The sequence below is a fragment of the Mangifera indica genome, chromosome 9 (assembly GCF_011075055.1).
Source record: "Mangifera indica cultivar Alphonso chromosome 9, CATAS_Mindica_2.1, whole genome shotgun sequence".
In the NCBI taxonomy this organism is placed as follows: domain Eukaryota; kingdom Viridiplantae; phylum Streptophyta; class Magnoliopsida; order Sapindales; family Anacardiaceae; genus Mangifera; species Mangifera indica.
Genome location: NC_058145.1, coordinates 14,232,500 through 14,245,450, shown reverse-complemented (window position 1 = coordinate 14,245,450; position 12,951 = coordinate 14,232,500). Strand labels below are relative to the sequence as shown.

The 12,951-nt window shown below is 31.8% G+C and overlaps 1 protein-coding gene and 1 pseudogene across 1 annotated transcript; both read right to left on the bottom strand.

Annotated features, from left to right (window-relative positions):
- Window positions 1-4,533: 4,533 nt before the first annotated feature.
- Window positions 4,534-8,647, bottom strand: LOC123224938 (annotated as a pseudogene).
- A 1,867-nt stretch (window positions 8,648-10,514) lies between these two features.
- On the bottom strand, window positions 10,515-12,392 carry LOC123225377 (protein FAF-like, chloroplastic). The gene is made up of 2 exons (XM_044649315.1): window positions 12,292-12,392; window positions 10,515-12,164 (listed from the first exon to the last, which is right to left on the bottom strand). The coding sequence occupies exon 2, from the start codon at window positions 12,127-12,129 to the stop codon at window positions 10,705-10,707; it is 1,425 nt and encodes a 474-aa protein (XP_044505250.1). The 5' UTR covers window positions 12,130-12,164; window positions 12,292-12,392; the 3' UTR covers window positions 10,515-10,704.
- Between the last annotated feature and the right edge of the window lie 559 nt (window positions 12,393-12,951).

Genomic DNA, 12,951 nt, shown 5'->3' with positions numbered 1-12,951 from the left:
TTTATGTATTATACGAATACAATCAACACCCTAATTTCGTATTCATTTTACCTTCATCATTAACCCTTAAAACAATAATTTAAAGTGTGTCTATGAACAATACTTATTAACAATACCATATTCACTCGCATATCTTAAGTTTACCAATCAACCTTACAATATCTATGAACAGTATTGTGTCCACCCATTTATCGTTTATTAACCAATCTTGTAATCAATATTTATGAATGATAACTTCCTTACGTGTCCACCCCACACCTACCAACCAACCCTATAAACAGTACTATGAACAACGTTGGTGAATAGAATCATATCTATTCATAAACAGTGTTTATAAATTATCTCATAAAAATGTTTATAAACAATATTTATTTAACTTTTTTAGGTTAAAAATAAGAGTAAAACGAGTATAAAATGGGATTTTTACTATATTCATATAATATATTTAAGAAAATAATTTGAAATCGTACAACATGATTTCAAAAAGGTTAAATTAATTAATTTTTCAGGATTAAAATATTTAATAATTAGGAAAAGGCAATACAAAATGCAGGTAAATTATTTAAGGAATTTTTTTTCAGAAATTTAGTTAAATGATAGGAAATTGATGAAGAAACATTAACTACAAAGATAGCAACATTTTTTTACATTTATTACATGAATTTATAATAAAATCATAACACTGATTTTAATGAAGTGATAATAAATAGTGTACTTACGTTTTTATTAAGCGTGGGGGAGTGCAGTGGAGAAGCGCGTGGGAAAAGGACGATCCGGCCTGACAAATACATATGGGGTGAGAGCTGGCTTTACTTTGGGTTTGAGATTTATTTATTATAATTTTTACGAAATTGGTGTCTTATTAATAAATTATTACAAAATATTAATATCTTTTTTAAGAAACCCCGTTTAAGATATGGATTTTCGTTGATTTTTAAAACATAAAAAATTATAAAATTAATATTATTTACTTACAAGTTAAATATATTTTTCTTTATCAATTTAAATATTTATTTGTATCTTTAAAAAAATAATTAAAATCTTATTTAATCAGAATCACCTTAAGACATGCAATCTAACTAAAATTATATTATTTCAATTATTTTCAAATAAAATCGTACCATTTTAATCTCATTTTAACTATCATCAACAATAATTACCGTTGGTGATTTTTTTTTTTATAATTATTAATCTTGAAATTAATATAAACATATATATAAAAATACATTTAATAAAATTTAAAAGATAAAGTATTATTTATTTTTAATAAATATTGAAAGTAACAAGATATCTTTAATATGTCTATCTGAAAAAATAATAAATTTTACTAACGAAACCTAGAAAGAGGTGGGAAAGTGTTCTTTTAAAAGCTTGAGGGTGGGAAAGGATCTTTGGAGAAAAAATTGGTGGGACATATGAATTTTCCCTTTGAAAACATTAAAAGTCCATGTACCGCACAACCAAATTATCATAATTAGAAGTCTTATTTTAAGAAATAAATAGGTAGCTTAAATGGTGAAATGTAAGGTGGGTGATGGTAGACAAGGCCACATGGACAAGTGACGTGAGAGATACGTATTTGTTGGTACATGTATGACACATCCATAATGTATGCAAAGAAATTATCATAATTAATTAAAGGCCAAAGGGCTATGTCCAATCAAGTTTTAGTCTATTCTTAGGGTGCGTTTGGTTGGCAGTAAGATAGATTACCTTGGTAATCTATCTTTTATTCCTTTATTTGGTTTGTCAGTAATAAAATATTATAATAATCTTCTATTACCAATGCTGACGTGACAGGTAATATAGGTGGTAATCTGATTACCACCTTTATCTTAGATATTTAAAGATTACTGGGGTAATCTTGAGTTTATTATAGAAAAATTATTATTTATTAATTTTTTGAGATAAAAATAAATTTATTTTTAATTAATATGACAAATAATATAAAAAATATTTAAAAATAATTATATTCAAGGGCATTTAAATAAAATAATTTACTAGTAATCTTTTATTACCTTTAACCAAACACAATAATTATTTATACCTATCAAATTTTATCAAACATAGTAATCATTTATACCCAGTAATCTTCTAAGTAATCTATCTTCAAGGTAATCTTTCTATTTTAGTAATCAAACATTACCCAAACCAAACGCCCCCTTAAAGGGCCAAAAGACTTATTCCCACCCAAAATATGTTGATTTTTTAAGTTTTTCTCATTAATTTTAAAAATCTCATATATCCACCTATAAAAGATTAAAAATAATTGAATCTATTAGTTATATCATCCTTCCCCCCCAAACTCTAATAACTAATAATTTTCTCCTAACCAAAATTTTCAAAAACTATATTTTCTCCTTAAGATTTCCAAACTTTCAGATCCAATTTTTTCAATAACTATTGATGATCTCCAAACATTATCGCATCCTCCTTCCAATCGTACTCCTTTGACACCGTAAGAGACCAAGTGTCTCACGACGTCGAAAGGAGCACAATTGAAAAGACGATGCACCGAAGAGAAAGAGACAATGTCTGGAGATCGTTGATCGTCATCAAACAAATTGGATCTGAAAGTTTGAAAACCCTATGGGAAAAATGCAATTTTTGAAAACTTGAGTTTGAAAAAATTTGTTAGTTGTTAGGGTTTAGGGAGGGGGGAAATGAAATCAAATTTAAGTTTATTTTTAATATTACATATACAATGATGACTTTGTCCTTAAAATTAACAAATTAAAACGGTCATGAATGGGTAAATGAGATTTTTAAAGTTAACAGGAGAAAACTTAAGAAATTAATATATTTTTTTGGGGGGGGGGGGGGGGGGGGGTGTTTAAAAATATATGCACGACATATACACTAACTTCTGTTAGAATTTTCAAGTATAGATAAAGATAAATTTGTTATTTTATCGTTAAACTTTAAGCCCCTAAAAGTTAATATCATTTTTCCCCCTCATGTTTTAAAAATTAACAACTTTACTTTCACCCAAAGTTTGAAAAGTTAATATTTCACCCATAAGATTTGTTTCCCTTCTCCGACCATTACCATTATAGGTGACAACCAATGCTTTCCACCCACCTTCCAGATCCAACCACAAAGAACAACCACCCACCACCACGAAAATCGACGAAACATCATCTAGATCTATAAGACGTGACGAAAGATAACAAATCATCATCCTTCCTCATATAAACAACGCAACAAAAGATGACAAAAGGTCATCCTTCATTGGAGAAGATCAGTGGCCAAATTCCTTAAACCACCAGAAATAAAACCTAGAAATAGGGAAAAAAAAAGTAAATTTTTTAAAATTTAATCCCAAAAAAAATTGTTAATTTTTCAAATTAAGAGAAAAAATGAATACATTTTTAGAATTTTAAAATTTATTGGTAAAATAACAATTTTATCTTTACCTTAAACAAAAAATTCTAATGAAATTTATTTTACAGATGAATGTTTAAAATTTTGAAATATCATTAATATATTTTTAAAATTAAGCTAAATCTTAGGTGGAAAATAGTCCTTTGGCCTTAATAAAAAAAGCATAATTTTATAAATTTTTTGTGAGTGGAAAACTATCATGTCAAGTTCAAGTTAGTTAAAAAAATTCTTTACCATGGGACCAGAAAAAATGATAATCACCGATATACAAAGATTTATATTCCAAAGTAAGATCATCGAGAAATTATATTGAATAGCTCTACTATAGCGAAAACCAACTCTTTCAACTTTCTCCCAAAAAAAAATTTTTTTATTCCAAATCTACGTTCGTGCGACATTGTCCAACCAATCTATTGAAAAGATCCATGTAATAAAATCTAATTATTTTGATCAAATTTTTTATGATTTTTACACCGAAAACCACTAAGAAGGGAGAAAAAATGTTGATTGTGAGATTGACAATACATCGGAATAAATCACCAGAAAGAACAATTACTATAAGGAGAGAATAAATTTTTAGAGTATAAGTATAATATATTTTAAACTTTCAAAAACAATTGTTAACTCTAAAATATAAAACTATAAAAATCTTATATAATTGGAGTGAAAAAATAACTGTTTAAAATTAAACTACAAAAGAAATTATTAATTTTTTAAAATAAGATAAAAAAATAAATATAAATTATTCTTTCTTCGAATAAAATTTTTAAATAACAATTTTTTCTCAAACACTAATAGGACAAGTGAATACTTTTTAAAATTACACTACAGCTTGGGTGGGAATAAGTCTGCTGGCCTTCTTAATTTACGAGCCAGAAAGTTTCATTTAGTGCCACTATAGTATAGCTTACTTAATCCATATTATTAGATCATTGGACTACATAATCATTTATGATATGTTTAGGATAACTTATATGAATAATCAAATTGTGGATTATAATCACATATTTAATAACCCATTGTTTATTGATTTATATTGCAGACAGATATTTTAAAAACTTGGAATAAAAACATTTGAGGAGAAAAACAAAGGGAAAATTAATAAATTCAATGTAATATAATAATAAAAATAATAAAAAGAGTTGGAACTCATGAGAATCATAATTCATAATATTGGATAATCGGTAGCCTACAACTCAACCAATAAAATTCACCTCCTGGAACGTCTGGTGAGAAAAACAAAGGGAAAATTCATAAATTCAAGGTAATATAATAGCTTATTTAATCCATCTTATATCATTTCCAACCCTCCATTACCAATCTTTTTTCCTTTGAGGCTTGTTGTGGTGTTTATGGGATGCATTGGACTTCTTAACAACAGCCTTCTTTGCGGCAATCCCATTTGCCAAGTCAAATGAGTTAAGATCTCCCAGAAAATGCTCAAGAACAAGTGCACTTTCATTGTCGCTGTCATTTGCTTGAGAATCTTCAATATAAGATTCATCTAACTCCGTATCTCAGACAAGCTGCATTCTTGAGTATCTTGCATATCATTTTTCTCACCAGATGTTCCAGAAGGCAGTTGATAGTGGGGCAACTTCCCATGAAGAATATCCTTCAATATTTGGCGAGCTGCCCTTGTTTCATTGGGCGGTCCACTTGATGCAACACGCCCACGAGAAGCACAATAAGTCCTCAAAAGTTCTGCTGCCAGGGGAGGCCAAGACTGTGGTTCATATGGCTTGGGCTTTGGTAAATTTATTCTGTACACTTTTTCAATTAAATGCCTTGGGACTCGGTTGGCCACAACCTGGACAGCCTTTCTGTGCTCAGTCATCCGATCAATTGGCAGCACCCCTTATGCAATCATATCATATCTTGAGCTTGAGAATGAAGGGAATACCAATCCTGGGCAGTCACATAAGATCAGCTCATCAGAAATTATCAATGTTTGGAAATGCTTTGTTTTCCCAGGGGTAGAAGTGACACCTGTCCGTTTTTGGCCTACCAAAGCATTGATTGTTGAGCTTTTCCCAACATTAGGATACCCAACAAATCCCACAACTGCATTCTTTGTCGCTGAATTTCCACTGAGAGATTAAGCATTAGATGTTCCCCTACTACTGCACCCTGAATTCCTTCTCATTTTGACTATCTCTTCAGCTTCAGACTGCAAATGGGCCAAAAGCTCTTCCCTACCATATATTTTTGTACTGTCATCCGCCTTTTGGTTGGTATCCTGTGCCCTCCATGGGAAACTGAGTGTTTTTCCCTCCAGAGCTGCAGAAGCAGCTTTAGCTGACCAGAATACATAGAGTATTGCATGATCTTGAAAATACTTTGCCTACTTTTCCCTGAATAGAAAGCCAAGTGATGAAAACTTTAACAGGTTGCAAAATATGAGAATTGAATGGCACCATTAGAGTTTAAAGTTGTGACACTAACCTTACAGAAAATGGTAAAAGGTCTGCCTTGTTCACCAGAAGCAATGTCCTCTTATATGCATCAATCTCTCGTGCATATACCTGCATTACAACAAATAAATGTCAAATCATATCAGTAAATATTGTACTGCTGTTTAAGAAAAAAAATCAATTACATCATTCATTCAAACCCTCCACTGTAAGAAAAACCGGAGATTTACTTTAATTTTCCAATAGGGTTCTATGCAACATCTACAAGGTTGTGTAGAAGTTCCAAAATACCAAACTACTTGAAAGAAGAAAAGAGAAGAAAACTACAGTTACTCTATTTCTCTATGATCTAGCATAGGAGACCTTAAGTTTCAAGATTCGTTGTAGGACAGCAGGTTAAAAAAAATAGGAGAAGGAAGTTAACAAATCCTAAATCAAATAAAATAATATAACACTAATTACTTCCTAGTCAGATTAAAAAACCAAGGGAAATTTGTTATAACTTGAGAATGAACATAAGCAAGTATGGCCTCGAGCAAATGTGGAAATAATGATCCTCAAAATAATAGAGTCCAGTTTAATCTTCATAATTAATGTATTTATATGATAAATGAAATTGAATTATATAAAATACAGCCTCAGGTTGGAGAATATAAAACTAGTTGAGTAAGGACAAACTTAAGGAAATAATTGGTATCATAACATTGACCAGCCATCAATGAAATCATAATCTATAAAATTTGGTGGAAGCAGCACGATGAGAGTTTATCAACTCAATGAGAGATTGAGACATACAAATCTTTTGAAAGAAGTTCTAGTATGGATCAGTTCTATTACTTTATACATGTTGCATAGCCTGAATAGTCACATTGCTGTAACAGTAGGCATGCAACCTCCATAACGTAGTTTGAATCTCATTACTTCAATTGATTGTATATAATTCACAGTGCAATGAAAGTGAAATCACTTTTTAACCAAAATAAAATACTAGTCACTCAGCAAAAACAAAATTTTTTTTACCTTACCTTATAACAAAACTAAGCCACTGCACATACAGGAAGCCACCTCTACAGGCTTAACTTCAGAAAATATGCTTGATGAGAGAGATCAATAAAGACAATTTTACTGGAGAAAAAATGAAGCCTAAGAGAACAAATTTCAAGGGCATGCTTAAAGCTACTCCTAAAATAGTGATATTAGATTAACAAAAGAAGGTATGCATTACCTCAAGATCAGGGCAGTGGTAAAACAGCGGGTCTCTTGTGTCAACAACCATCACAAGCTGAAAAGGACAAACTGTAATCAGAATATCACAATATGAATCAGGCAGCATAACAGAAAAAATTCATGAGTTTGTGTATAAGGATACGCAGCAAACAAAGAAACTTCAAGAGCACTTAAAGATTTAAGACAAAAATGCGTAACTAAAATGCATCATAACTACATAGATACAAGTGATCACCCAGATACCAACCCTAAAAAGTGATCATCCTTATCCCTCATATGTAGTAAAATTAAATGAACTATATACAGAATAGTTACCACAACACTATACTGAAAGACCAGATCCACTGGTTATATAATGGACCTTTACCTAGTTGTTCTGAAATCGGAGCAGATTAACAAGTCCTAATGACTAAAATCTATTAATATCAACCAAAAACAATTAATCCCCCTTATTATTAGTAAGGCATTAATCTTGAAAGGCAGTAATTTTTTAGAAACAAAATCAGGTGAGTGGAACATTTTATATATTAGAAATTTAGAATGGTTACAAGATTTTCAATTATTATCTTTCCCTAGACTATAAATAAGCCTTCATATTTTCTCTCTATCTGGTCAAAGCCTTCAATGACAACTATCAAGGGCTGACCTGAAGTTTTCCATCCATAGACATAAAATGTCTCCTTTACATCTTTTCACTAACCCAATAGGAGAAACTCAGTCCAAAATGATACTACCATATTTCAATACCCAAACATTCAACTCTAGAACAAGAACATTCCAGCACATGTAAAGTAGAGAAGAAATCACTTTGCAATGGTAATATAAAATATTCACATAAAGCAATGATAAATGACTGAGTTTTACCAAATCACTACGCTCAAGCACCCGCCAAAGTTGTCTCCATATATCAAGGTTTTTCTCAAATGGAGTAACAAGTTTCTCATTTTCCTCCAACCTGAAGCAAATGCAATTCCAATAAACATAAAGTAGGTAACTACAAAGCATAGATTAATTAACATATAGAACTAGTTAGCAAATAGATAACCTCGCAGGACTTCGCCGCCGAACCAAAAAAGCTTGTCTTTCATTATCATCAACCTCTTCTGCAGACATTCCCGAATTCCACGGAGGCCTACGTGGCACTCGCAAACTACTGGCATGTAAAGCCTCCTCTTCCTTTCTCTCCTCCGCCGTCATCATCTCGCTTCTACCAGTAATAGACCCCGCATCCCTGATACATTCATAATTCATAAGTTTATTCATTCATATCAAATTAATCGCAGTCTTGTGAATTAAATATATAATTAATAAAGACTCACACATTGATAGGCTCAATAGGAACAGGGTAGGCCTGTGCCTCCTCGTTGTTTTGAATGATGGCGTCGACATCGCTGATATCGGTAACGGACTCCAGAACCTTCTTATTCTGGTTCCTGTAGTACTTTCCCTTCTCTTTAGATTGTTGAATCATTTGGTTATGCTGCTTCCCTGGGGCTCTCCCAAGCCCCGTCTTCTCATTCTTCCCCATCGCCTTCTTTCTTATTCAAGAATCAAACTTTCGATCAAATTAACGAAAACCCTAATTAAGCATTTGAACTCCCCACCGCCTTCAGTTTCCCGGGATATATATATATATATATATATATATATATATATATATATGTAGTGAAAAACTATGAGCTATCATCTGTGGGACCTAGCCACTTTTGAGTAACAAACGGCGGCAACTTTGGAAATTCTCAATACCCCCTTATGGTTTGATAAAATTCAAAGTAGCCCTAACCTAAAACCCCTGACCCAATCTAAACCAAGCCAAGGGGCTTGGGTTGGGTTTTAAGATGCTAAAATGCAAAAGAGAACTCATTCAAATGAAAAATAGAAACTAACCAAACGAAGTTCACATATTTGTGCTATGACAATTATTTTTTCAAACCATTTTAACTTTATATTAGGCTAAAAATATAAAAACATCTTTTAACAAATATGTCTATCAAATCGGGCCATGCTACGTTGAAATTGGCATGACTGATAGGAAACATGATTCTTTTGCTAGCCGTACTGAGACCTTGGGATTCAATCCACATGTCAGTTCGACGCAATTCACCAATTAAGTCAAATAAAAAAATTTTAAAATTTCATAATTATTGGAGGGAAGTCATTGTCAAGCGTCTCTTCCACATAACAATTATGTGCTTGTTGGACTGAAATAACTTTAAGGGTGCGTTTGGTTGGGAGAATTTATTATTACCTTGGTAATCTATCTTTTATTTCCTTGTTTGGTTTGTCAGTAATAAAAGATTACAGTAATCTTCTATTACTAATGCTGACGTGGCAGGTAATATAGGTGGTAATCTGATTACCACCTTCACCTTAGGTATTTAAAGATTACTGCGGTAATCTTGAGTTTATTATAGAAAAATTATTATTTATTAATTTTTTGAGATAAAAATAAATTTATTTTTAATTAATATGACAAATAATATAAAAAATATTTAAAAATAATTATATTCAAGGGCATTTAAGTAAAATAATTTACTAGTAATCTTTTATTACCTTTAACCAAACACAATAATTATTTATACCTATCAAATTTTATCAAACATAGTAATCATTTATACCCAGTAATCTTATAAGTAATCTATCTTTAAGGTAATCTTTCTATTTTAGTAATCAAACATTACCCAAACCAAACGCTCCCTAAGAGTTTTTTTTTTTTCCATAGGATTAGGGTTTATTGTTTTATGGATTTACTGAAAGGGTAAGCTTAGAGACAATGTTATATTTGATTAAGTAATTGGTTAAATCCATATCATTATAAGGTTGTGGGTTATTTGATTTATTTCATAAAAAGTGATTAATTTAATTAATTATCTTATTTATAATTATGTACTATAAAATTGTAAATCAAATTTTTAAAAAAGAAGTCTTGTTATTGGTATATTCAATATATATTTTTTTAATTCAATATACAATACTATCTTTTCTACGGAAGAATGATTGTTAACAAGACGGCATAAAATATTTTATATATATATATTTTTAATATATAAATAATATAAATGAGTATATATATAATATATTATTTTATAATTAAAATTATTTTATATTTTTTAAAATATCTAATTATATAATTATTTTTATATATATATCATCCTGTATTTAAAAATATATAATATAATTTTATTATGAATAATATTATATAAATTTATTAATATAATGATATTTAATTAAGTAATTTATGAATAAAAATAAATAATTTAATTATAAACTGTTATCCCAGTTTTACGTACATCTCTATACTTCTATTATTATATGAGAGAAATATCTGAGATACTCAGAAGTCATAACCCTAATGTAAGCAGAGAACAACCCATATCAGGATTTGATCACGATGTCCCCCAAATATTTTACAAGTTAGGCCAGACATGACTCATACCCAAAATCTATTGGCTAACATTTGCAAAAGTAAAAATTTAAAAGAGAAAAGTATCAAACAAGAAGTCAAAGAAAATTATATATAAATATTATGTTATATTTATCATATATAGAACACTGTTAAGTCAAGATATCTCTCTTTCTCTTCGATCTTCTAAATCACAGTGCATTCCTTCCTGGTTGTTTTATTTGTTCATACAGACTCGTGAGGAAAATAGAGAGAAATATGGATTTGGACTTGGATTCAGGAAGTTGCAATGCAGTTAGGTTCCCAGAACAAAAGAGATCTTCTAGGTTCCTTGCAGGCCTTTGTCAAAGGAACCAAATAATCTCCCTTTTTCCCACTCCAGAGGAGAATTTGTTGCTGTTCATTTTCCACTGAATTTTTATTCCTGGAGACAATAATCTTGCCGTTTTGCTGAATTTGTTGATTCATCATTTGTTTGGAAACTAACGCAGGTCCAGCCAAGGGCTTGGGCTTCCAGTAGTACTCATAAGCATTGAATGTGGCTCCGGAAGCTGCCCCTACTGTTACCGCCGCCGCTGGTTTTGGGATCAGGCGAGCCACCGTTGCCCGCGAGGGCAGTGATTGTGCTAGAATTGATGGCTTCATGTCGTTCTCCTCATCAAATTTGACCACTTCATTGAACTTGTTCGGCCAGGGTGGGTTTCTTTTTGCCAGACCCATTTGCTTATTATTCATCACCAGTGTCAACCTATGCAGATTAAGCATCTTGTTTGACAATTTTGGCGCTTCACGGTCCATCACAAATTCAATCTCCATTTCTCCCCCTCTGAGTTCTTCCTCTGTCTCCTCATGCTCCTCCTCCTCCTCCTCTTCTTCAAACTTCTCTTCCTCTTCTTCTTCATCTTCCATTTCAGTGGCGTTGACAAAAGTGAGCACAAGGCGGCCATCATGTCGTTGAGCACGGAAGTTGTTAGCGGAAGAAACAGAAACAGCTTCAAGAACCAATCTACCATTGTCGCGACGAGACTGCATACGAATGGATGCTCCATCGTGACAAGAAAGAGAAGAAATTGGAGGAGGAAATGATCGTTGGGGTGATTTTTGGTATTTGTATTTGGGAACTGTATCTATCTCTGCTTCAACATAAATACTCTCTGTCATTCTCTCTTCCTCTTGCTGCTGTTGTGGTTGCGTTTGTTGAAGAGCTTCTTCTTGGTCCATCTCTTTGTCGTCGTCGGTGTCACCAGTCTCCGACGATGGGTAAGAAGAGAACCCATCAGAGCCGGTTTCTGATCCAAGACTCTCGGTGCAAATTTGAAGGCTCTTTTCGCTCAAAGAACTGGCTGATCTTTTCACAAGAGGATGAACATAAGGAGGAGGAAGTGATTTGTTGGCATCTTGAGCTTTTTGCAATATGATTGAACTCCATATGTCGAATTCGCCAGGCTTTTCATCAACCTCTTTATTCTCCTCTTGTCCTTCTGATGGGATTGAGAACTCCTTAGAAGAAGCAATCTTTTTCATGGCTGAGAACCCATGTTGTGTAGGCCATTTCTTGTTTGACATATCAGCCGAAAGCGTTCTTCTCAGTGAACAAGATTTACTTTTTTCAGAATCAGACCCAAGAATAGATCCAATACCTTGAGTCTTTGCCACCATAGCTTCTTCCTCGATCTTCAAGGTTGAAGATAAGCGAAACATCTCCCAAAACTAGAGATGGAACAGAAATATATCAGCTGCACAAAGTAGACAAAAAAATATATTAACAATTAAGGAGTATAGAACAAAAAACAAGTTACAAAAAGGGAAAGAGACAAAGGGGTGCATGTGATGAATGATTTATGAATAAAAATTTATATATACCTGAAGAAATGCAACAGCATCCAACAGAGAGCAGTGCTGCTGGGTGCTGGTTGCAAGTGAAGAGACTTAGAGAGGATTTAGATGATGAAAGAGTTGATGGCAATGTTAGTTGAGAATGTGACGGGTATTTGTAGAGGGAAAAGAGGCTGTGGAACCATGTTCATTGGGTCCCCCCATAACCCACCATAAAAAAAATACCTTTGTCAGTATAAACTTTACTTATTATACAATTAATTTTACTCTAGCACTCTGTTTTTTTTCTCAACACTCTGTTTTAACAGCCCCACTCAATTCACCGCTTAGGTAGATTGTCATACTCAACCCTAGATAATAATATTCTAATTTATATTATTGGGCTTTTGAAATGAAGTTCAACCCTAAAAAAGAAATGCATGAAATACAATTTCAACAACAGGGAATCCTTTTTATAGTAGGGTTTGATTTAAATTGTTTAAACTTAAATTTGATTCATTTAAAGGGATTCGAACTCGAGTTTGTTTATATTATCAAATTGAGCTGAGTTTTGAGCTCGATTTTGTATTATAATTAAATAAAAAATAATTAAAATAAAATCATTTTGATATGTATTAATCAAAATATGATCGTTTTAATCAATTCGTATTGAATTTTTTTAAGTTCGTGAGTCTGATAAGTCAAACA